This window comes from Labeo rohita, chromosome 5 (genome assembly GCF_022985175.1).
Source record: "Labeo rohita strain BAU-BD-2019 chromosome 5, IGBB_LRoh.1.0, whole genome shotgun sequence".
Taxonomy (NCBI): Eukaryota; Metazoa; Chordata; class Actinopteri; order Cypriniformes; family Cyprinidae; genus Labeo; species Labeo rohita.
The window spans coordinates 34221040-34247756 of NC_066873.1; the positions used below are offsets into that span (position 1 = coordinate 34221040).

Consider the following 26717-nt stretch of genomic DNA (forward strand, 5'->3'; position numbering starts at 1 on the left):
TATTCAAATTATATTGCAACGTTCTGTTCTGCACACAACACCGAAGGAATTAGCGGAAATGGTGTGTTGACTTTGATCAGTTCCTTCCATCCAGAAGTAATAAGTACTGAATATTTCAGAAACATACCTCAAAGCAGAATATGTGCCAACGTAGGTGTTGCAAACTCGTCAACAAGCACCCCTGGTACAGGGAAATTTCTTAGATCTGATATGCATGCAGTAATGACTTGAGATAAAAAGTTTTTTTTCATTCTTCAGATCAGATAGGCTGTGTCACAACACCTAGCTGCCTATCTAAACTTTGCTTTCACTCTTAAAGGCATTTTACCTTTTGCAATTGTTCATCTAGCCACTGTCCAAAGTGATGTCCAAATGAGGAATGCAACAAAAAATGAATCATCAGTTATGGTAACATGAGAAGTAGTACAATTCAGAATTGCTCAGAAATATTCAAGCTACAATAGAGATGAAAGGGAGAGGCAGTGTGTGAATAGTAAGTAGTTTATTAATTATTTATTTATTTTTATAAAGAGTTAGTGCAATAATAGCACTGAGTCAAATGCAAAATCAAAGGCAGCTTGTGATGTTTCTGGTCTTTTAATGGGCCGTCTATTGTATCCGATTGATCTGTAAACCAAAAATTGCGGGAATACAATCTCAGGCGTCATTAGTCAACTAAACATGCAGAGCCATGCTGGCTATAAGAGAAAGAAGAATCTCTCCACTAAAATGTTTGTCCCTCCACCTCAATGGTGTTCTCGAAGGCTTTTTAAGTTTGAGACCCCTAATATAGACATTCTTGAAGGTGGCAAGGAACCTGAGGGAGTTGAAAAGATCGTTCCACCATTGAGGAATAGTGAAATTTCAAAGTGATTTTGTGCCTGTTGATTTGATTTGCGAAAGTGAGAGGCTGCTCAATATGCATGCATTAGTGTCTTGATGCAAGTGTCTTGCAACCAGTGAGGCGAGACGAAGACGTTCGAATGATCAATTCAAACGTTCAAATGCACCTGTGACGCCCAAAAATGCGTCTAGCTAGGCATTAAGTTGCTTGCTGAGGTGAGCATCACTATCAATGTTGCTCCTAGGACTCGGAACACCTTGGTAACCGCACAGCAACCGCTCCACTCCGAAAATGTAGAAATATAGTTTTAGAACAAGATTACAGTAGAGTTTTAATGAGAATCCAGTAACATAAACCATGTGGATTAGGTGCTTACGCCTGCACAGTCAATCCATTTAGTCCCTTTTCAATTCAGGTTTGTTTGTTTAGCGCTTTTTGCAATACACATTGTTCCAAAGCAGCTTTAGAGAAAATAGAAAAATAAAGAAGATAAAAGGCAAAGAAAAATAGTGGCTTACAGCCCCCCAGTGATCGAGGGAAGGAAGGAAAAAGTCCCTAAGATGTTTAAGTTGATGAGGAGGAAACCAGCATTTCAAGCAGACTCAACATTTTGAGTAGAGAAGAACACAGCGGCTGATGTCTCTTGATCTAAACCGCAGGCCTTTGAAAGCTCAAGAGTTTCATCAAATGAAAAGCTTTTATTCTTTTACATCAGTGTGGGTGGCCAGACACAAGTATATGAAGTAAATTGGCATTGACATTGATTCAACATAAATAAATTAGGGCCAGAGAAGATGAAGAAACTCGAGCTGTTTAGTTCTAAAAACTACTCTAGAAACGGAGAAAGAGAAATGAAACATGCCAGAAGTATTTCGCCCACTCATTTTATCACATGACCTGCCGTCCACACAAACTCAAATGTCAAGTCACCTGTTTCTCTGTGGCACATCAGCGGTTTTTACGTTCGCCTTTATAATGTGTCTCACACCCACATGTTTGTTTTTCTGTCATTTTGCGGACTTTGCATTGACTTTTATACTGAGCTAATGTTGTTTTCTATCCTATAACCTTTATGTAATTGTCATTTAGACATTTAGTGCATTTAATAAGCTGTTTAAGCTGCTGTTGGAGATTTCAGTCTTTACTTTCATAAAAATGTAGACAAAGTAAAAAGTCCATCAGAAGAAACTACGGTTGGATAAAACTGTGTCCTGTGTGCTTAGCACAGTGTTCATGAGTTCACTAATCCCTGCGTATAATGAAGGTAAACAGATTTGGCTTGCTGTCAAAGACAGGACTGCAGCTTGAGACTTGAATAAAGCTCTTAAGAACCCCTGGACTACTTAATAATGAAGTTGGTAATGAATGAATAGAAGTAGAGGTGGGGTTCATAGTTGGTGGAATGCCGGAGAATTGTCACAGCCATGAGATAATCAGCCGTTTTTCGACATTATCTTATAATAAGAATAAAAACGCAGACATACACTACTGGTCAAAATTTTTTGAACAGTAAGATTTTTAATGTTTTTTAAAGAAGTCTCTTCTGCATTTTTTGGATCCAAAGTACTGCAAAAACAGTAACATTTTGAAATATTTTTACTTTTTAAAATTACTCTTTTCTGTTTTAATATAATTTTAAATGTAATTTATTCCTGTGATTTCAAAGCTGAATTTTTAGCATCATTAGTCAGTCACATGATCCTTCAGAAATCATTCTAAGGTTTCTTTGATGAATAGAGAGTTCAGAAGAACAACATTTATCTAAAATAACATTATAAATCTTTGTCATTCTTTATCATCAATTTTGATCAATTTAAAGCATCCTTGCTAAGTAAAAGTATTAATTTCTATAATTTCTTTCGCAAAAAAAAAAAAAATAATAATAATAAATGGTATGAATGCTATAGTGTATAATGTTGCAAAAGCTTTTTATTTCAGATAAACCCTGATTTTTGGATCTTTTTATTTATCAAAGAATCCTTAAAAAAATGTACTCAACTGTTTTAAATATTGATGATAAGAATAATAAAAATAATGAATGTCTCTTGAACAGCAAAATAAGCATATTAGAATGATTTCTTTAGGATCATGTGACACTGAAGACTGGAGTAATGATTTTGAAAATGTACCTTTGATCACAAGAATAAATTACATTTTAAAATCTTTTTGAATAGAAAGCAGTTATTTTAAATAGTAAAAATATTTCACAGTATTACTGCCTTTGCTGTATTTTGGATCAGATAAATGCAGGCCTTAAACGTTAAAAATCTTTTGACTGGTAGTGAATGTCAGAACATACTGTACATATGTCAAAACATCAGTACATTAAAGGGATAGTTCACGCAAAAATTAAAATTAAAAAATTAAAAATTAAAATAATTACCCTCATATCGTTCTAAACCCATAAGACCTTTGTTTATCTTCGGAACACAAATTAAGAGCTTTCTGACCCTGCATAGACAGCAACTACCATGTTCAAGGCCCAGAAAAATAGTACGGACATTGTTAAAATAGTCCATGTGACATCAGTGGTTCAACTGTAATTTTAAAAAGTTATGAGAAAACATTTTGTGTGCAAAGAAAACAAAAATAATGACTTTATTCAACAGTTTGACTTTATTGAACCACTTTATTTAACTTTATTGAACCACTGATGTCACATGGACTATTTTATCGACGTCCTACAACATTGCTGGGCCTTGAACCTATCAGTTGCGTTGCTGTCTTTGCAGCGTCAGAAAGCTCTTAGATTTCATCAGAAATATCTAAATTTGTATTCCAAAGATGAACAAAGTTCTTACAGGTTTGAAATAACATAAGGTGAGTAGTTAATTTTCAGATTTTCTTTTTCCTGCACAGTCATAGTAAGGTAACGAGGAAAAAGCAGAACAGACACTTAAAAAAAAGACACTGATGTTCCAATTTGTGTATAACTAACAATAAAAACATCCTTTACATTGTAACTGCAGGAAAGTGTGACTGAAGTTTATTTTTAACAAGGTCCCTGATCATTTCAGTTCCACCTTCACAGTTCAGCACATTTCAGTGGATTGTTTTATGATCCTGTCACAATGTAATTCAGTCTTTGCAAAGAGGCCGTTATTGAAGAATTCAGCAGCATGAACTATATTGGACCCAACAGCAAACCCAAGCCGCATGTAAGCGAAGCAAAGCCTTGTTTCTCATTTCACATGCGAAGAGGGCGTTTACACAGCGGTCTTAAAGGCACGGCAGCAAAAAACAGCCTGTTTACTGCTGTCGTAAGGGTCAGGCAGAGAATGGAAAATTGTCATGAAAAACTAAATTATGACACACGAAACCTTGACTAGCGTTTCAAATGTCGTCGGGGGAAAATAAAATGATAAAAAATGCATGATATGACCCCTTTAAACTCGCTTACATGCACATGCATTTACACTCACTCATTTAAACTTTACTACAGTCTTTCTCTCTCTCACACACACACAGACTAACAGAAAGTGTGTTTATGAGCAGGTATAACTCTGACGGACACCTCATCAACGTGACCTTGCCGACTGGAGAGGTCAGCAGTTTCCATGGAAACATGGAGAAAGCTGTCAGAGTGGAAGCCACTGCCTCCAACAGGGAAAACTTTATTATAATTACAAACCACTCTGCGGATAACACCATCTACACACTTCGACAAGGTGAGAGAGTATGTGTGCGAATCTGCAGATTAGTGATTATGATAATGTCAAATACACTTTAGCCATATTTAAAAAGACAGTTCACACAAAAAAAGCTCATCTCTCATTATTTATGTAATAAATGTAGTGCTTTTAAAGCTTATATAGCTGTTCATTTCTCTCTGTCCAGCTCACTCTGTTAGTGTGTACGGCGTTAGAGATGACGGCTCCCTGTGGGTGACGTATGCCAGCGGGATGGATGTTACTCTCAGCACTGAACCAACCGTGTCATCCGGGCTGTTGCCGGGGGCGTCGGCTGGCCTCGTCCATCCCACAGTCGGAAGGTGCAACATCACGTTGCCGGGGGAACCAGCTCACAGCCTGATAGAGTGGAGACAGAGACGTGAACAGGCCAAAGGGAATTACACAGCATATGAACGGAGACTGAGGGTAATACACAGACACACACACAGCATATGAATGCAGGCCGAGAACAATAATGTGCTTTCTGTGTAGGGTGACCAGGGCATAGCTTGTAATGCACAGGAGTGCAATATGATTTTCCATTCAAAATAAGAGTATCACACATTGTTTTGTGAGGTGTTTACGGAATGAGATAGTAAAATTAAAAATCTTTGTTGCTTTAGAATTGCTTTTAGACTTAAAATGCAGTTATTGTTATGTGTTCACCTTGGTACTGAACAGTCAAGTTTTCAGATTACATTAACACTAGCGTATGATTAGCTTCAAGTGAAGCTGTCACAGCAAATGCGGCATTCATCACTGAGGTCAAGTCAGTGAAATCGCTAACTAAAATGGAACCAAATGAGATCCCGACTCCTGTTATTCATCTGCTGCCACAGAACTGTTTTTTTTTTTTCTTAATTTATTAAAAAAGAGAAACATAATTTATTCCATCTTTGAAACTGAACCTGGGTCATTCTAAATGAAGAGTACTAATCTTACCTCTGACTCTGCATATTTCTCATAATGGTACTACACTGAGCTTTAATTAACACTATTGTGTTTTAAGCTTTAATTGCATGATTTTGTTTGATACCCTACAAGCTTTATTTATTTGATTTTACATGTACATTTTCTTTTTAAAAAGGTAGGGGGAAGCTCTGACAGAAGACAAACACTGGATATTTGTGTTGTTGGTGCTTTGACATGGTCTTGAAACTTAAGCTTGAAAAAATAGTTTTGCTTTCGGTCTTTCCCATTTAAAGTATACATAAGAGATGACTACATCCCTGACTACTAATAGCTGCCCAGGATGTTACCAAGGCCACTGAGTTAAAGGGAGTTTGGTTTAGTGCAAATGGAAGAACCAGACTACAGTACACACCTACACTCTCTAATACACTGCCTATATACCATCTTACAGGCACTGCACAGCATTATACTCTGCACTTCACACCCTGTTCCAAGTTCCCCTTAAAATCGACTGCACAATTCTTTCTCTTCTGTATTATATACTTTCTAGTATTCACTCTTTCTCTGTTCAGTTTCACTTCTTGGTTGCAGATTCTGTATTAGTGTGCTTTACAGGTGCTACAAAAACAATTACCTACATGGTTTTCGTAGGATATACTGTAACATTTTTTAAATGCTTTTGAATGAAGACTCATTATGTTCACCAGGGCTGCATCAAAAATAAAGTAAAACATAGTGAAATATTGTTACACTTAAAGGGGAAATCGGTTGCCCATTTTCTAAGTTGGTATGATTCTTTAGAGTCTTCCTGCAACACACTTTGCATGATAAAATTCTAAAATGGTCATGTAAAACACCCTTTTTACCTAGTCAAAAACAGCTTTGTCTACAGCGAGCCATTTCGGTCCATGTCTCTTTAAATGATAATGAGCTACTGCTCACCCTGCAACTCACTTCCATTTTTTGTGTATTTTGTGACACGTTACCATCAAAAACAAAAGTAATTCATTGCGTCCTCAGTGGCTCTGATGTCAGGAGAAAATGAAGACTGATGTTTACTTTTACATCCACCTACAAAACACCTGCATTACAAGACATTATTGTCGCTACAGTGGCTCAAGTGCGGAGAAAATGACGGACAGAGTACAGCTGGCTGAGGGCAGAAATATTTTAATACGGGATAGTCCGTCAGCAGTTGTGGGCGGGGCCTGAGGAGTATGACGTCATAATGCTCAGAAAATCAACCATGTAAAAGTAAAATTTGTATCTGATGTCCCCTTTAAAAAAAAAATTTAAACTCCGGTCCTGGAGGGCCGCAGCCCTGCAGAGTTTAGATGCAGCCCTAATTAAACACACCTGATCCAACTAATCAAGTCCTTCAGGCTTAATTGAAAACTGCATAGTATGTTGGAGCAAGGTTGGAACAAAACTCTGCAGGGCTGCGACCCTCCAGGAACTGAGTTTGACACCCCTGATTTAGAAGAACAGCATTTATTTGAAATATAACTATTTTTTTTAACATTATACACATCTTTATTGTCAGTTTTGATTCATTTAATGTGTCCTTGTGTAATAAAATAATTAATTTTTTATATATATATCATAAGATGGTATATATTAGTATATAATGAGTGAAATAGTTGTAGTAAAAGTGTAAATGAAATAAACTACCTTAAACATTTAATCAATTGCATGCTTTGAGCACTAATAATTAGAGCTGCAAAATGATTAGTTGTGATTAATCAATTCAAAATTAAAGTTTGTTTATATACTATATGTTTGTGTACTGTGTATATTTATTATGTGCATATAAATACACACACGCACATACATGTATATATTAAGAAAAAAAATAGTTAGATTCATATGTAAAATATTTATATTTATATATAATATAAATTATATCCAAGTGTTTACATACAATTTTTAAAAAAATAATTTATTTATATATACATAATAAATATACACGGTATACACACATATGTAAATATAAACTTTTATTTTAAATCCATTGATTGCGACTAATCATTTTGCAGCTCTACTTATAATAATAAATGAGAAAAACATAAACGTAGGTTTATGTGAGAAAAAGACACAGGAAGACAATAACATTTTCTCACTGTCCCTCATATGGTGACAGGCAAAGACACAATGTGCCAGTACACAGTGCTCCTTGAACCTGACCTGAATTGTTATATATATATATATATATATATCTGACACACTGGACAGTGTTTTATTTCTTTCAAAGTCAGATGTGGATTATTGCAAGTTGGAAGCCCAACTTCGAGAAGTTGGAAGTTCTGACTATATTAGCACAAAAAGTCCAGCAATTTTAAGGCCAGACAGCATTGCATTTTACTTAATATTTCCAAATGTGATATAACCATGTTTTGCTTGTGTTTGTGATTTGGTTTATTCTAATTAGGCTCACGGAATTACTTTGGTCACAGGGGGTGTGTGTATGTTAGTACAATTAATTGTAAAGCTCAGGACCAGCTCAGCGAGGGGTCTGTTCTCTTTACTCAACTCTTCTCATTGCAGGGTTTTATAATGATACGGGGATCAGTGAATTAATGTTATTGGCCTATTTCCACCCTGCATGTGTTATTTGCGGTGTTCCCATTTACTTTTAAGATATTTTTTACTGAATATTGCATGCAAGGTCTCAGTTGGATGTTTTTCCCATTTGCCTAATTTCTAATTTGTTAGTGGACGCCACACCTCGATGCCGTAAAGGGCAGCCGGCTCAATTACTGACTCTAATATATTCAGGCAAATTCTAACAGGCATCTCTACGGGACATTATCTTTTTATGGGAGCAAAATCTTCTTGAAGGTCCAGACTCTGTGGTGGCCCCTTTCGGTGGGAGCCGGCCGAAGCGATTCATCTGCATAGAGCTGGAATTTGATCTCGGAATCACAGAGTGAAATCAGGAGCTTCAAACTGTTTCAGACTCACTGTCAATTCATTGATGTATCTGGTGAATAATGTCGGCTGTAACAGCAACCCTGTCTCCCTCTGTGCCCCTGAGAAGGAAATTTTCTTCTTTTATTGCCAATTTTATTGCACACGTTTCTGTGTACTCTGATATAATAAGATCATAAGTTTTACCTTCTTTCTCATCCCCTTCTCTCGCTTAGGCTCACAACAGGAACGTCTTGTCTATAGATTATAGTCAAGAGAGTCGGGTCGGGAAGATATATGATGACCATCGTAAGTTTACCCTGCGGGTTCAGTACGACGACAAGGGCAGGCCTGTGCTCTGGACTCCCAGTAAATACAATCAAGTGCGAGTAACCTACTCGAACGAAGGTCTGGTCACCAGCATACAGAGAGGTAACTGGACCGAGCGCAGAGACTACGATAACGGACGTATCATCACACGGACCTGGGCCAATGGGAAGATCTGGAGCTACACTTTCTTGGAGAAGGTGTGTACTGTATGTGTGAGAGGTGCAACTATGCCTGTGTGATTCTCAAAAAAGAAAAAAAAACCTGTCCAGGTCGTAAAAAATGGGATGAAAGTAGAGCTGCGAAATGATTAGTCGCGATTAATCGGTTCAAAATAAAAGTTTATGTTATGTATGTACACACACATACATGTATATATGTTAGATTTGGTACTGGTAAATATTGGTAAAATATGTTAGATTTATATGTAAAATATTTATATTTATATATAAAATATATACGAGTGTTTACATACAAACAAATATTAAAAAAAAAATACATATTTGTGTGTTTTTATATATACACATAACGAATATGCATTTAGTATGTAAACATAAGCTTTTATTTTGAATAGATTAATCGCAACAAGTCGTTTTGCAGCTCTAGATGAAAGTAGTCGTAACTTGTTTTATTTAGTTTGTTTATTTTTGGAAAATGAACATTTTTCAGATGCTTTATGGTTATGATACCTTGTTTTTAAGCAAAATAAATTTTGATTTTGTTTGATTGTGACTTTTGACTTTTTTCTTGATTGTGTTTTTTTGATTTTGTCATGTTTTTTATGAGATTCACCTGCCAAATGGTACATGTTTAATTTTATCTAAATCATCTTTCTCTTTTTTTTTTTCCTCTTTCTGGTTCTTCTACTCAAAAACCTGTCAAAACCAGGTCATATTTTCACCCTAAAATGGGTTGAAAAAGTAATTTTATTTTATTTTTATTTTGTTTTATATTTTTTATGTTAATATTTTAAATTTTAGCTTATTTTATTAACTTTATTATTATTATTATTATTATTATTATTTTAACATTAAGTGCCCAAATCATTACCATAGTGGGGGAAATAACTTCTCTTTAATATAATGGAAAAATCAATGTTCCATTATTATACATCAATATTAAATTAAATTATTTAAATTGTATGTTTAAAGAATAGTACTTAACATGTATTTATTTATAGTTAATTTTCTTGGTTTTAATTTTAATTTTTTTACTTTTTTCATGCACAGAAAAAATAAGAATCTCAAAAAATGCCTGGACATTTCATGGTTATTATAAGTTTTGTTTTGTTGTTTTGTTTGTTCTTTTTTCTTGTTTGTGTTGTTTTGATTTTGGTGTTTAATGTAACATGTTTTCATGAGATTCACCTGCCAACTGGTATGTTTAAGTGGTAATACTGTACAATAAGGTGTCATTTGTTAATATTTGTTAATTTATTAACTAACATGAACGAACAACGAACAATACATTTATTACACTATTTATTTATCTGTTACTATTAGTTAATAAAAAATACAGTCGTTCATTGTTTGTTCATGTTAGTTCACAGTGCATTTACTAATGCAAACACAACTTGTGATTTTAATAATGCATTATTAAATGCTGAAATTAACATTAAGATTAATAAATGCCGAAGAAGTGTTGTTCATTTTAGTTCATGTTAACTAATGTAGTTAACTAATGTTAACTAATGCACTTGTAAAGTGTTACCATATAAATCCAATCTAAATGGTCTTTCGATGTGTTTCCCATTTCTTCTCCTTCTCTCAGTCTGTCCAGCTGTTGTTACACAGTCAGCGCCGCTATACGTTTGAGTACGATCAGACAGATTGTCTGCTGTCAGTCACCCTCCCCAGCATGGTGAGACACAGCCTGCAGACCTCTCTATCCGTGGGCTACTACCGAAACACCTACACCCCACCTGACTCACCCACCTCCAGCTTCACGCAGGACTACGCCCACGATGGGCGCCTGCTCCAGAGCCTGTACCTAGGTACAGGCAGGCATGTGATCTACAAATACAGCCGAGTGGCCCGGCTGTCTGAGATCCTCTATGACTCAACACTTGTTACCTTCACCTACGATGAGGCAACAGGTGCTGTTAAAACCATCCACCTGATGCACGAAGGATTCGTTTGCACCATCCGCTACAGACAGACAGGTACAACACTTTGATAATGTTATCTGACAGACACTTTGACAGCAGGGTGGGCGGTGTGACCAGAATTTTGTATCACAGTGTGAGAAATTTTATATTATGATATACATTAAAAGAGCTGGAAACGGCTTTTTATTCTGATTATCTGACATGTTATTTCCAAATCACTGTCAATCAGTGTCAGTATCACTTTTTTTTTTCTAGTAAATCAAAAACATGCACCAATCTTACCAAACAAATGACTACTTTGAATAAAGAACATACAGAACAATCAGTATAGTATGATTACCAAACCAATGACTTTAATAAGTTGATTCTGTTTTAGTGAATCAGACTGGCTGGATGTTTAGTTTTAATTAAAATGATATTATCACATCGTTAATGGAATGTCATTTTTACTCAAAATATTTCTTTCTTAAATGACTTTTTGAAACTTATCATGATATCATTATTTTTGTCGTAAATTCACCAAAAAATTGGTTTCTATTTTAATAACAATGTGGTGTCCTTTTTTATGGAAGCCAGTTCTCACTGAATAAAAAATTAAAAAAAGTCATTTTGACTTTTCATTTCAATTGAGTTTGCATTTCGCAAGCCTGACTTCTTTTTTTTCACAGAATTACATTATACAAAATCACAATTCTGACTTTTTTTCTCAGAATTGCGAGTGTATTGTCTCAAATACGAGTTACTAAATCAGAATTGTGAGATATAAATTCACAATTCTGAGAACATTTTCCCCCTCAGAATTGGACTTGAATTGGACAGAATTGGACAATTGTGAGTTTATATCTCACAGTTCTGAGAAAAAGGTCAGAATTGTGAGTTTTTATCTCGCAATTCTGACTATTTCTTTTTGACTGTGAGTTTATATCTCAATTCTGAAAAAAAAGTCAGAATTGCAAGATGTAAACTCGCAATTGCAAGGAAAAAATCAAAGTTGTTTTCAACTCACAATTCGGTTGTTTTTTTCTTGAAATTGTGAATTTTTATCTCGCAGTCCTCACTTTATAACCTGCAATTGCGAGTTTATATCACATTTCTGAGAAAAAAGTCAGAATTGCGAGGAAAAAAGTCAAAGTTCAGAGCTTTTATCTCATAATTCTGACTTTATAACTCGCAAGTACAAGTTTATATCTCACAGTTCTGAGAAAAAAAGTCAGAATTGCAAGATATAAACTTGCAATTGTGAGAAAAAAGTAAAAAAATATTTTTTTTTATCTTGCAATTCTGACTTTATTTCTCACAATTGTGAGTTTATATCATGTAATTCTGAGGAAAAAAGTGAGTTTTTATCACACAATTCTGAAAAAAAAAAAAGTTTCCACACACAGCCTTCCACACTTTAATCCAGTGAAAGAAATACGTTAAAAATGACACACACTAATAGCCACGCAAATATATCTAGCACAGTATAAACAGTATAGCAAAATCTCTACTGGCTGACACATTTCTGCCATCACATTATATGTACTGTCACACCAGTCAGCCCTAATTGACAGAAAGCCAGGTAATTTGATTTTTTCACATATTTATCAAGTTTTGCTGTAGCCGGTAGCTAGGTGAAATGTTTAGATCAATTAGCAGAGAGACAAGTAGCACCATGGCATCTTTGCGCAAATAATCAGGTGAGGTGATAATCCCATGAGACAGAGACTCAAGTAAGATGGGTGAGCGGTTGGACAGGTAAACAGGTTATACTCTTGCACCAATAAACTTACAGGCTGACGTTTAATCTTCCTTTAGTCACTTCGCTTGCACTCGCCTCCCGCTTGGCTGATCTAAAAGCGCTTTGAATCACAATCAGTCGTCTGACAGTGGGAGAGCTCATCCTATCTCACACTGTGGCACAGCTGACTCATGCTTAAACTCACCTCTGTGTGGCTCTCTGCTAACTTCTCATTCTCTCTATTTCTCAGGTCCTCTGGTGAGTAGACAAATATATCGTTTCAGTGAAGAAGGATTGGTAAACGCACGCTTCGACTACAGCTACAACAACTTCAGGGTCACCAGCATGCAAGCTATGATCAACGAAACGCCACTTCCGATTGACCTCTACCGCTACGTGGACGTGTCGGGGCGAATCGAACAGTTTGGGAAGTTCAGCGTCATCAACTACGACCTGAACCAGGTCATCACCACGCATGCAATGAAGCACACTAAAATCTTCAACCCAGATGGGCAAGTGATCGAGGTTCAGTATGAGATTCTGAAATCCATCGCCTACTGGATGACGCTGCAGTACGACAGCATGGGACGCGTCACGAATTGCGATATTCGCATTGGCGTGGACAGCAACATCACACGGTATGCATACGAGTATGACGCGGATGGGCAGTTGCAGACGGTTGCCATAAATGAGCGCCCGCAGTGGCGTTACAGCTACGACCTAAATGGAAACATCAACTTGCTGAGTCACGGTAACAGTGCACGTTTGACACCGCTACGCTACGATCTCCGCGACCGCATCACGCGCCTTGGAGAAATCCAGTACCGCACTGATGAGGATGGGTTCTTGCGCCTTCGAGGCAACCTGCTATTCGATTACGGTTCGAATGGACTTCTGCTGGGTGCCTATGACCGGGACAGTGGACAGAGGGTGTGGTACCGCTACGATGGGCTCGGGAGGAGAGTGGCCAGCCGCAATAGTGACGGATCACAGCTGCAGTTCTTCTACGCTGATCTGATGGAACCAACACGGGTGACGCATCTATACAACCACAGTAGTTCGGAGATCACCTCCCTCTATTATGACCTACAGGGTCACCTCATTGCAATGGAAATGAGCAGCGGCGAGGAATTCTACATAGCATGTGACAATGCTGGAACTCCTCTTGCGGTTTTCAGTAGCCGCGGCCACGTGGTGAAGGAAATTCGGTACACGCCGTATGGAGATGTTTACAGAGATTCCAATCCCACCTTTCCTCTCGTCTTTGGATTTCAAGGTGGCCTCTATGACTCCTTCACACGGTTGGTGCATCTTGGTCGACGTGACTACGACGTGGTAGCTGGAAGATGGACAACGCCCAATCACGAATTGTGGGCGGAGCTGAGTGTGAATCCCAAGCCATTTAATTTGTATGCATTTAGAAACAACTACCCTCTGGGAAACCTACAGGATATAACCAAGTTCACAACTGGTAAGAATGAAGTTTTGTTTTATGTAGTGCTGTCAAAATTAGCGCGTTAACGCAGGTGATTAATTTTTCCAGTTTAACGGTGTTAAAAATATTTAACCCAGGGGCGGGGCTAGGATTAGCCACCCTACTCACAGCTGCTGCTTCTGTCTCTTTTTTTGTGCATTTATTTAGTCTGTGCTTGTAGCGTGTGCGCTTCAATTGCACGCACAAATTCGCCAGCTCATGCTGTAGCCTGTATCGTTTCATATTAAAGCACAAATTAATGTACAAGCATGCACGTCAGATCCGCGTCTCGCTTAGCAGCAGCAGCTCTTAAAGTAATAGCAGCCAAATAACCTAATAACCCAGCTGCTGTGATGTCTGTTAGTCAAAGAGCAAACAATAAAAGAGGAAATCAATAACTTCTTTAACTTTAAGAATTTATCTGTATTTAGTTTAGTATTTAGTGTTTGATAACTTTATTCAGTTTCTGTATATTTCCTACTTGCTGAACAGCATAGGTAAATAATGGGTATATGTGAAGATTGTTTTAAGTTTGATTAAATTGGAAGTTGTTATTTTTTTATAGTGTAAATAAATGTTTAAATTAATACCTCTCAATTATACTGTAATGCTGATAGTTCTCTAATGGCTATAGTGAATGGCTACAATTTACTAGAGACATCAGTAATATTGGTATCATTGATACTTTACAGTCATAAAAAAATATGTAACAAATATTAAAAATGTACTGTCTTTATGTTGTTTTTACATTAATTTGTGAAATTGTTGCAATATAAAAGCATATTTAAAAACTGTAATGCTAGGTGGGAATAATTGTGATTAGTCACGAGTAATTTCAGAATGAATGTGTGATTAATTAGATTGACAGTAGTAGTTTTGTGACCATTTAAGTGTCCACTTCGAATGTATTTGATAGGTTAACTAAACTAAAATCTTCAGGGTACCTTTTCCCTAACTGGCTAACTTGGAGTGTCCGTCGGATTCACTTGTACTTTGTGTAGAAATTAGAAGTAGGGGGTGACAGCCAGTCAGGAGAAACAAATGTCATGCTTTTGGTTTGGCTTTGTGAGCTGTGATTGTGCTTTTATGCCAGTGACATTTCCCTAAGGGGAAATGAGCAGCAGAGAAATAGCACATGGCAGAGCTGAGATTCATTAGTTAGAGCCGAAGCAACTTGCTGTAGACTAATTACTAGGACAGCATCCCTCAAGCTAACTAGGGTCGAGTGACTTGCTCGAGGCTACGTTGGCATTACACCAAGATCTTCATAACCCCAGGGTCAACTCCGTTTTAGAGTGGTCCTGCACTTTGTTAAACTGCTAGTTTCCTGTTGAATGCAAAATGAGCTACAAAAACAAAAAGATTAGTTTAATATGCAGATGTTTTCCATATATTATACAAAGTCTTGCTGAATCTTAAGGGGAATCGTGCTAAATGTTTTTGGTTAGTCACACTGTAAAAAATGCACACTCTCGATCCTTTGTTCTGTTCTGCTCTTTTATGTAGCTCATGTTTTTTTGACATGGTATTCACATGAGAAGAACAGTTCTTTTTGTAATTTTTTTACCATGATCAGCAAGTTAAATAAATGTAAAACTTTGAGGCCTTCATGATAACACAAATCTTAAACAGCTTTATTGTGTTTTGCATGTTTCTGTGCAGATATCAGTAGCTGGCTGCAGCTCTTTGGGTTCCAGCTTCATAATGTGGTTCCAGGGTTCTCCAAACCAAAGGTAGAGAACACAGAGCAAACGTACGAGATGATGGCCACACAGATCCGCACACAAACATGGGATACCAGCAAGGTGAGTTGAGGTTTTTCCACAGCACAGTATTCAACACAATGTTTTAGAATTCCATTTAGTCTAGCCTTAAAGCAGGGTTCATCAAATCTTGTCCTGGAGGGCCAATGCCCTGCACAGTTTAGCTCCAACCCTAATCAGACACACCTGAGCAAGCTCATCTTCAGGTCTTCAGGATCCTTAGAAAATCACAGGTAAGTGAGTTTAATCAGGGTTTGAGCTAAACTTTGCAGGGCAGTGGCTTTCCAGGAACGGATTTGAGTAACCTTGTCTTAAGGCCGGGACACACCAAGCCCACTTCAAACAGTGACAGTGACAAAAGCTAACAGTGTTCTCGCCTTGGCAGTGTCCAATTTGTGAATGAAACACACTTCGTAAATCAAATCTTTTCAGTGAAACCACTGATTCAGTTTACAAAACCTGAATGAAATGACCAGTTCAAGTTCAACATTCAGTTGCATTGGTTAATTTGTTCATAAGCTATTCCTTTAAAATCCTTTAAAAGGGCAGGTCATATAGTTTTTTTTAAGTGTCCTAAATATTGTATTAGAGTCCCCTACAACAGGTTTAAGTGCATCTAAGGTCAGAAAACATTGTAATTTTCCCAGAAAATACATTTATACATAGTCATTTGTCCATGATTTCAAAACAGTTTGTTCAAATCTGTTTTGAGTGTAATGTCTGTAAACCCCTCCCTTCCATTAGCCTACTCTGCTCTGATTGGTCAGCTGGCCAAGTCTATTGTGATTGGCACAAAGAGGAGTACTTGAGCAAGTTAGTGAGCACTACCATCTGTGTTGCCAAGTCAGCGATTGTTTTTGATGTTGCGGGGTTGAGGCAACCCCAGTAACGTCATATTTAACTCCTGGAATGCGAATTTACCAGGGGAAGCCTGACAAAAAGCGTGTATTTTACATGCCGGAATGCAACTTTTAACGGGGGAACCCCCTCGATATGCAATTGGGCTAGTTTTGAGTAGCAATTTGACAGGTTTTGTTGCGACAACCTGGCAACCCTAGCATGCACCTTTACATAAAACAATAATATAGTGCTCCAATCCGTTAATATAATGACATAAAAACATTTTGTTTGACTTGTGCAAATGAATCGTGCCCATAGCTAAAGTTTGTAAACACTTAACAAAACAATAACGGTGGATACGTTAACCAAGTGCTAACATTGTGATGAAACAATACAGTTTGTAAAACAAAATATGTCTACAATCTTTATTATTAAACAAAGTAATTAGATCAACAACAGTCTACATTAATCGACACATTCTTAGGAAATAGAGGGTTCACAGCAAATTATCAGTATTATTTCAGCAAGACAGTAATATCATGGTTTACTGGGAAACCTAAAGCTGCACTAGGTATACATCACATATTAGCATTAAAAAACTTGATATTTTGAGCACTCAAATGAGAATGTACTCATAGAGTATCAGTCGTACTTACAGACTATGGTTCAGAGATGCTTGTTAGTCCAAATAAAAAAGATTAGAATCCAAAGAAAATAAAAGCCAAGATTAGAGAAGCAGTCCTCAGTAAAATGACGTGCACACAACAAAAAGTTTGAATTGTATTGCAGTGGTATCGTGGATTAAGCTAATGTGTTAACTAGTGGCGTAGATCGGTAACAGGCAAGAGATTCGAAAATATAAAAATTAAGGTGACTCTGAGTCGACTCTTTCTTTTGATCTTTATGTGCAATGCACTTTTTGATTAACAACTTTGCGGACTGTTTACATTGAAGGATAGCTATGTTAAAAACCGCAAAAAGATATTTTTTGAAAACCCATATGACCTGCTCTTTAATATTGTGCATCATACAACACTCATGGTAACTATTTCATAACATCTCCCCTCACCTCAGATTGTACTCGGCATCCAGTGTGACCTTCAGAAGCACTTGAAAAACTTCATTTCTTTGGATCGCCTCCCCATGACGCCAGCCAATGGGAAAATTGGTGGCCGCCAGGGCCGCAGGCCCATTTTCTCTGCCCTTTCTTCAATTTTTGGCAAAGGTGTAAAATTCGCCATCCGTGATGGAGTGGTGGCGACTGAGATCATCGGCGTGGCGAGCGAAGACAGCCGTCGTGTGGCGGCCGTACTAAACGGTGCTATATACCTGCGTGGCCTCCATTTTACCGTGGAGGGCCGTGACACGCACTATTTCACCAAGTCCGGCCCACTGGAGGCAGATCTGGGAGTGGCTGGGGGCGGAGCCGGAGGCGGAGTCCGAGTGTTAGAGAACGGCGTAAACGTCTCGGTGTCCCAGATCAGTGCTATGGTTGGAGGGGAAATGCGTAGATTCGCTGACATTGTGCTCCAGCAGGGGGCGCTTAGCTTTAACATTCGTTACGGAGCAACGCCGGAGGAAGAGCGCACACGTGTGCTAGAGGCGGCGCGAATACGAGCTGTGCAGGGGGCGTGGCTATGGGAGCAGAAGCGTGTCCTGGAGGGGGAGGGCGGAAGTTTGCCATGGACTGAGAAAGAAAAGGATGAGCTGGTCGCAGAGGGCCGCGTCTCAGGGTATGATGGGTTCTACGCTCTACCTGTTGAACAACACCCTGAGCTAGCAGACAGCCCCTTCAACATTCACCTGATCAGACATGTGGAAACTGGTCGCAGGTAACAGCGGCACCTCAGCACACCTCTACATGCCTACACACCCCTTTATACACTCCAAGCTACCACATATCTCTTCAGCTTTTTCTAGAACCCCAACCAAACGAAGCGAGAAAGACTCTATTGCCTTTAAAATGTGACAAATGATGGTATTGTTTTTGATTTTGCATTCGTTTATGCACTCTTAGCAAGTTCGGATTCCTGTTTTTCGGTTTCACTAGGTAGATTTTGTTGAAAGTCTTTCTTGTTTTACAGTGGCTTAACCGTTCTTACAAAAGAACGAGCCTTGCTTGCCAATCTGAGGGCGCAGAGAACGATTCACCTGTGACTGTTCTTGGCATACATTAAGGAGTCTTCATCTCTACACATGCTGATTCTCTCACTTGAGCGTGTACAGTAATCATTCGACTTTATGGGAATGTCGAGTCAAACTGGTTATGGCATTAAATCTTGCAAACCTAAGGGGTTTCCTTGTGATTTCATTGAGCTCCGTGTTAAACGTTTCTCTCCAAATTTCCAGTCGATCTGCGTTCCAGGATTTACATAGACGGATTGCAGAGGCCTCGCAGTTCGGATGACCTTCCGGAAGCCCGACATTTCAACGGAGCTCTAGGAACTGTCACATCACAGCAGCTTTCTGGAGTCCTTGAGAAGTATCTGACTCAAAACTGTCACAAAACTTAACCCCTGGGCTGCGAGAGATTCACAGTGTTTGGAGTCTTGGCAAGAGCTTACCACCATCTTGTGTTGTTTCTGCTTAATCAGTGTTGACGAAGCTGAGAGAATTACGCCGCTGCTGTGGAAATACAAATTTGTTGTTTTTTTGCTGAAACTGTACAGTTCAACTCATTTTTTTCCAAATGTAGAAATCAAAAAAATATTATGTATGTGGAAATTGTGCCTTCCTGGTCTGCTAGAAACGATCACATGAAACGGGCTTAGACATATCGTACATACTCAACTTCAGTATTCGTCACATGCCTTAGTTATATGCAATTATTTATTTTATTTTAGGTTTTATTTATTTATTTATTTTCGGAGGGGAGGGGTTTGGTGAGCGGGAGCCAAAAAACGTGAATGCTAATATGCCTGCGAGGTGAATTCTTGTAAACAGACCCCAGGATGTAAACACATGTCCCAGTTTACAGTTAATATGCTGCTCTTTTTTAATTTGTTCTCATGCGACTTCACTCTTTTTCTATTGTGTTTTTTTTTTTTTTTTTTTTTTTTTTGGTGTGCACTTAATGTGAAACTCACATGATGTGTTAGTCATTTCGGTTTCTAAGCGAGTGTCAAAGCTCCAGCGTTTTGGATTTTTCCAGTACTTTGACAGGTCCTTTTTCTTTTTTCTGATCCCTCTTGAAACTAGTAGGAGGCCTGAGGAGGAAGATACGTAGGGAAATGAAAGAATCACCTGCTGAAGAACGGTATTTTTGTCTTTTCCAAACTATTAAAGTCTGCAGCACTGTGGGTAGACGTTCTGTGTGTAGGACTCTCGATATGGACTTGTATATCATCAATGGACTATTGTAGACTGTTTATAGATACTGGACTATTTATACACGACACTCAAGAGAATTAGGAGTAAATGTATTTTCTTGTGAATTCTGTGGATATGCTGTACCATCAAGCTTTGTAATCTTAATCTGAGATATATATTTGCACTGAATATAAGGTGAAGAGATAAATGCATTAGACTGAATTTTTAGGGCGTGCAAATATGAACAGATTCGCGTGAGAGGTGCTCTGAAGGCACGTTACGTTTCCGACATTTTGCAGATGTTCATTTCGATCGAAGTACGATTATGTTGCACGATGAAAAAAAAAATTGTGGCGGAAATATTTTTCTTTTGGTCTTAGTTTGCATCTTCGTCATAATCACACTCATTGCTGAAGTGAAAAAGGAATATGTAACTTTTTTCATGATCAAATCATCCTCTCTCAAAAGTCAAGTACTAAAAAAAAACTTCAGTGTCCTCTCCTTGGCCAAACAAGTTCCTGTGGTGTATATTTGGCGGATAGGCTTTATGTACACAGATTAATGCAGTTTGTTTAACATGCCTATTTAAAAACAAAGTACTTTGGGCAGTGGCCTTTTTATAAATAAAAATGCAAATGTAACCCTTCTGTGTGTGAGTATGTGTGACTATCTGCACAGGACAGCTGAAGACTTGAAGTTTGAAGATCCTCATTCAAACACTGAGGAATTTATATATATATATATATATATATATATATATATATATCAGTTCAAAGAATTACAACGATTCAGACAGAACTTTCTTCTACTTATATTAATTGTGACTGTAGAAAGAAAGTAGATTATTCATATTATTTTGTTTGTTTTATTTTTAACATCAAAAAGGCTCGAAATATAATTACACATAAGACAATTTTGTTTCTAACATTAATTGGATTACATTATTGCAGGAATTGTGTCACTGAATGAAGATTAATTAGCAAAAGGTGACCACAAAACAGTTGTTTCCTGTTCCAGAAGTAGAATCGTCTAAAACAAGTTTTACACTGAAACATTTACTAAACCCTCATTAACACAAGATGCCTATTAAGCTCAGAAAGGATCTGACCTTCTGTTCAAGGCCTATTTCTCTCATGGGTTTAGTTTTTGTAGTGATCTGTAACTGGTTATCTGTATTGCTGATAATATCTGAGGTGAGGATAACTGAATGTATGGCTTACACAAGAAAACAGGGTTTTGTTGACAGACTGAAAGTGTACAGCAGAGTAATGTATAATGTAATGGGAAGGCCAATTATTTAATATATTCTAGCAAAGAATTTGATGTTTCGATATCTTGTGGATTATTTCCAGCTACTTCTGTGTTTGAAATTGATTTGATTATAAAAGTATATTTCTTTAAAAAACAAGAATCTAATACACTTAAATATACTTTTCAACATTTTTACAATTTACAGGATTTTTACAACATTTCTTACCATTTACATTTGGGTTAAGAGACCCCAGAGAAGACAATCCCGTTTAAATTTACAGCACGGAGAAACTGTTTTAAGGTCTTTGCTTTGACTTGTGTGATATTATTTAGGTTTGTTTACAGGATACATAAGTGGAACAGAGATGCCTTGGTCTGGGATCTTGAAGGCAGCAATGAGGTTCTCGACTTTCCTAAAGAGCCTTTCCTTCATCCCAGGAGCCACCTGGAGAGAGAAAAAATCTTAAAAACTTCCTGAGCTCTTAAAAATACAAAGATATGCCTTAACTTTAAATTGTACGTTTTACTAGTGATGGTAAGGATGGCATTAAATGTACAAACTTGTGGTTCAACCATCTGACATGTGCGAGAAGACACATTTCCGTTGAGTGTAACTTTTTCATTTTTAAACACGTAATGAAAAAAGTTTTGTGGTATTTCGCACATGTGGCTGGTGGTTGATACTGATCAGTTACAGGAAGTTCAATGCAGTCAAATAAAATGAAGAAAACTTAAGCTTATCTACACTGAGAGAAACAATGCCAGTACCTGTTTAAAACAGGGTTTAAAGAAGCCATTCTAATGTTATAAGGCTCTTGGTCATTAATTAGTCAAATAGATCATTATCTTCCCTTTTGGATGATTTCAGTGAAAACTGTTTTGGGATTTAAACCAAAATGCAAACGTTTATCAGCATCTTGGGTGTGTTTACAAGTTGCACATCTTGCTATTTCCTTGATGCGCTTGAAAAGAGATGTGTGGGTGATACCGAAACATGTACATGGCAGTTTTCTGGCTGTTAATTTATGCGGTGACTGAGGATATAAATACATGCAAAACACTGACCACAAAGAGAAAAAAAAATCTGCTGTGTATTTCTGTATATAGTGTAGCTCTGCATTCAAACAGAAGTATGTTTTTATTTAAAACATGTCAAGTTTCACTTGAGGAAAAGACGACAAGGTCCAATAATCTATCCATACCTCTATTGTCCAGAGGCCGTCCTTTTGTCTGAAAACTCTGTAGGTGTAAACCCATCCATCACACCTGAAGATTTACACACAGTCATTATAATTATATATTTGCAGCATAGTATTTAAACTTACATTTACCCTGTTTTGCAGCTGAATATGTGCCCCAGCCTGTTTAACGCTGCTGTATGTGATTTTTTTTTTTACTATACTAAAGCTTAAAAACACTGTAATATGCTTACAAATATTTATGAGACATGCTAAATTCGCATACTTGTTTCTACCAAATAGCTGGTTATTCTACTTTAAAATATGCATTCTGTGTCGGAATGTCTGTTTTATTTTTTGTTTGTGTGATTCTGCCTGCTGCCACTTTACCCAACAGTATTTCGAAACCCTGGGTTGCCAAAGATCACAGATTTTACCCGACCTAAAAATTCTTGGCATTCATAGCTCTATGACAAGAGTCACATTGAAACTTCAATCAACCTACAGTGTAAGTCTCCTCGTCTTCCATTGTTAATTGCGCTCATTCTGCCTGTGCTCAATCTGGCAAGCCACGTGAGCATTGAGTCGGAGGAGGAGAGGGCAGGAGAGGGCAGGAGAAACGACTCATATATTTTGAATTTGGACCGTAGTACTTTAATTGAGTAGGTCAGTGGTGTCCAAACTTAGTCCTGGAAGGCAACTATCCTGCAGAGTTTAGCTCCAACCCTAATTAAACACCTTGGAAGTTTCTAGTATGACTAGTAAGACCTTGACTGGCTAGTTCAGGTGTACTTGATTGGATTTCAGCTAAACTCTTCAGGAGCAGGACTGGACACACCTGACGTAGGTAAAAAATGTAAGATACCTGCTTTATTTTGAAATGGTTATGTAACAGCTTGTGATATTCATTTTATTTGTGCAGATCATAAAAAAGATCTTAAATAGTTTTACATTTGATTTTTAAAAACTCAGCACAAACCCTGATGAAGTATTGTAGCTATCCACCTTTTTTCCTGAGTAACCGATCCATTTGGGTTTAATCCATGTTAAAACGGGAAAAAGATCGACTTAATTAAACTTAATTAACTTTTTTAATATAGCTTAATATAAAAATGTGTGCAGGGTTAAGCTGTGCTATGGTTGGCTGCCACAGTAACAGCAATAAGCTTAAAGGGAACCCTGGGTATTAAGACTTGTATAGCTTAATGGAGCATGAATGGTTTCTTACTGCAATATGTAGTAGAAAGCCCATGAAAGATTTATGTTATTTAAAAAATCCACATTGTATACACATATTTTGGACTATAGGGGGCACCATTTTGATTATGTAGAACGGTTGCGCTTTGTGATCTACTGCAGTGGTTCTCAAACCTGTCCTTGAGTACCCCCAGCCTTGCACATTTCTTATGTCTTCCTCATCTATCACACCTGATTCAACTCGTCAGCTCTTTAGTGGAGACTGTAAGACCTGAAGTGGGTGTGTCTGATTTAACTGAAAATGTGCAGTGTTGAGGTACTTCATGGAGAGGTTTGAGAACCACTGATCTACTGTCACTGAGCTATGCTATTTCTACCACAACAAAACTCTGAATACACATTGGCTTAGCATATAACAGGCTTACAGACTGCAATAACTTACAAGTATATCTTTCTCCAAGGCAAGGACCTTTCGCGAGCTGAACTGAAACTGTTGCTGCACGTTGCCCGTTGCTGAACTAAATAAACACTGCATATATACAGAAGAGTAATAAAACTGCAATATCAAAAATGGCCCGTAGGTGTATTGAGGTAGAATTAGCGTAGTAAAGTGCCAGTAGCTCACCGAGCGCAGCCGTTCTATGTAATCAAAAATAATGGCACACCGCATAGTCCAAAATATGTGTATAACAATGTGGAAGTAACGTTATTCGTTCATGGGTTTTCTACTACATATTTTAGTAAGGGGCCTCATTTATATGGTAATATAGTTATATTAAGTTATATAAGTCTTAATACCCAGGGTTCCCTTTAAAGAATTCCTGTAAAGTACTTTTTGTGCGTACCAGCAAATCTGTCCCTGTCCGGCAGTGTATGCATTGCATAAACAATGACAACACAAAATGAACATGGCTTGCAGCACTTAAGCTAAACTACTGTGTGTGAAATTATAAAATAATGTTTGTTTTTATCATTATGTGGACAAAATTCCCGGCACTTTGCCCCGATTGGGAGCTGTATATGTGCCCTCATCTGTTTTCAATGCAGCAAACCTCGCGTCGCTTCATGTTATCTTCCCAAAAAAGTTGGCCAAGTGACACTGTAAAGTGATGAAAATGTGGCGCCATGTGCTTTTTAAAGTTTCAAAGTTTTTAAGAAGTTTAACATATTGTCGTCTCGGAAAATACGTTAATTTTGCTAGAAACACCAAAAACCAGAAGTGTAAAGCATCGTTCCAGTCGGGTAACTAACACTTCCCCTTTCAGGAAAATGGTGGATTACCAGAGCACTATTACACGGATCTTCGATATACTTGATTGGTCATTGACGCTGATCAACCGATCTGCATTGCTCATGGCAACACTTTATATCACTAAGAAATCGGGACTACTTTCATATGTCTCCCTTATTGCACCAGCAAGAATGTACTCAACTAAAACTACTCTTTTGTAAAATTACTCCATACTCCATCTTGAGTCTCAGTTATTGCAGTGCCTAAGTATGAATTTAACTGTATTTTAGAAGCAGTGTTCTTTTTGTTGCTAGGTTAATTGCTTTATTTTGTCTTAACGAAAGAGTCTTAACAGATTATAGTATTATTAAAACACATCAATAATTCATATCCATATTTGTATTGATGAACAGCTGGGCAATAATAGGCAAACTATAATCAGTCATTATCGCAAATAACTGTATTCACCCTTAAGGGGTACATTTTTGCAACAATGACCAATTACATATGACATTATCAGTAATGTAAATCACAGCATGTGAACTACATTTAATGCAATGTACTCATTCATTCAGTACTCAATTCAAGTTACTTGCATATGTAACCTACCTACAAATGTGTTAGCAGCACAAAGTAGTGGCATAGTGGTTCTCAAGTGGTTTTATTTTAGAAGTGGCAAAGCCACACAGAAACAAAAGTTTTTTTTAATCATACAAAAATTTGCCTTTTTGCAAATAAGACTGTAATTTATTCTGAGTTGTGTTTTCTTTAGCCCTGTCACAAATGGACTGAAATTGGAACTAAACACTTTTTTTTTACCATATATTTACATGGCAAAAATGTTAAGAGTAGTATGCTAGTATGCTGTCCTCAGCTGAACACACAGACTTTGACATTAGTTTCCCCCTGCAAAACCAGACCAGACCAGTAATACATTTTTGGTCACAACCCACTGGAGGAAAACAACGGTATTATATTATATATTACGGCACATAATGCTACTCAGAATGCAGTAATGTTACTCACAGCACACACACGCAGTAAGATCCCGCAGCGCTCATGCTGTCTCTAATCAGGTAGCTGCCATCTCTGCCTGCTTCATTCAGGATCTCTTCTGCTTGCCTCTTGCTGATGGGCCCATGATACTCTGCCAGATCCTCCATTCTGTCTCACTGTCTCTAGCAGTTACATACAAACATATACACACAACACACCACAAGAGTTGACCTTAGCTGTAAAGGAAGTGAAGAGAAGCTTTAAGTGAATGTAACTGATCTAGGATCAGCTGCAGATATCTTTTTGATACATTCTGACTTGCATACTGTATGTGTTTCTAAGAAAAACAGTATGTATGTGGTAAATACAATTTACCATTTTTATACATATAGACGAATCAGTTTGCCTGCATTACGATCTGTATAGCCACATTATATTTGTTATTTATTACTGAAAACCCTCCTACTCCCAGCAGCTTCAAAACCTTAGTTTTATTCTCACATTTTAAAATTGTTTCAACATATCGCCTCATGAAACACACTTTCATTTTAAGTGCTGAAATGGGTAATGGTAATGACAATGTTGCCGTAAGGTGAAATGTGACAACATTTTAGCATTTAAACTTTTTAGCGTTGTAGCGGTATCAGTCCACAATTACAAGTGAGATGCTGCATTAGATCACTGTGTCCACTGGGGGGCGCTGCAGTCCCATTGTAGTGAAGGTCTCATGATTTTCAGGTCCTCAAAATTTGGTTCTTTTTAATTTAAACGTTACGAAAAATATATATTTCACTATTTTATTTATTGCTAGTTTAAATAATTCTGTGTACCATGTTTCAATCATTAGGATTTTCCAGTTTGTGTGTGTATTTGTTCTTGCTACATTGTGGGGACCAAATGTCCCCAAAAGAATAGTAAAACCTGAAATTTTTGACATTGTGGGGACCGGCCTGCGGTATCCACAATGTTAAAAAATTATTAAAAATAATA

At 37.4% G+C, this 26717-nt stretch overlaps 2 protein-coding genes across 4 annotated transcripts in view; one reads left to right on the forward strand and one right to left on the reverse strand.

The window, feature by feature from the left end:
- The window catches only part of tenm1 (teneurin transmembrane protein 1), a 190192-nt gene extending 169680 nt beyond the window's left edge, over window positions 1-20512 (forward strand). For 2 of the 3 annotated variants that reach the window (XM_051110878.1, XM_051110879.1), the window contains exons 26-33: window positions 4340-4512; window positions 4682-4941; window positions 8571-8861; window positions 10432-10822; window positions 12739-13959; window positions 15625-15767; window positions 17640-18397; window positions 18650-20512. In XM_051110878.1, coding sequence (XP_050966835.1) covers window positions 4340-4512; window positions 4682-4941; window positions 8571-8861; window positions 10432-10822; window positions 12739-13959; window positions 15625-15767; window positions 17640-18397; window positions 18650-18722 — 3310 coding nt within the window. In that variant the 3' untranslated portion in view covers window positions 18723-20512. Of the gene's footprint in view, window positions 1-4339; window positions 4513-4681; window positions 4942-8570; window positions 8862-10431; window positions 10823-12738; window positions 13960-15624; window positions 15768-17639 lie in introns of all 3 variants that reach the window. The other variant, XM_051110881.1, reaches the window with a different exon arrangement.
- A 226-nt stretch (window positions 20513-20738) lies between these two features.
- Window positions 20739-25986, reverse strand: sh2d1aa (SH2 domain containing 1A duplicate a). The gene is made up of 3 exons (XM_051110886.1): window positions 25758-25986; window positions 22328-22391; window positions 20739-21570 (listed from the first exon to the last, which is right to left on the reverse strand). Exons 1-3 carry the CDS (start codon window positions 25892-25894, stop codon window positions 21451-21453), a joined length of 321 nt encoding a protein of 106 aa, XP_050966843.1. The 5' UTR covers window positions 25895-25986; the 3' UTR covers window positions 20739-21450.
- Window positions 25987-26717: the final 731 nt, after the last annotated feature.

Bases quoted from the DNA above. Each gene is read 5' to 3' on its own strand.
- sh2d1aa (XM_051110886.1), bottom strand. From the start codon at position 25,894: ATGGAGGATCTGGCAGAGTATCATGGGCCCATCAGCAAGAGGCAAGCA. The intron at 22,392-25,757 runs GTGAGTAACATT...GTAAATCTTCAG, and splicing joins TCTTACTGCGTGTGTGTGCT to GTGTGATGGATGGGTTTACA. The intron at 21,571-22,327 runs GTATGGATAGAT...TTCTCTCTCCAG, and splicing joins ACGGCCTCTGGACAATAGAG to GTGGCTCCTGGGATGAAGGA.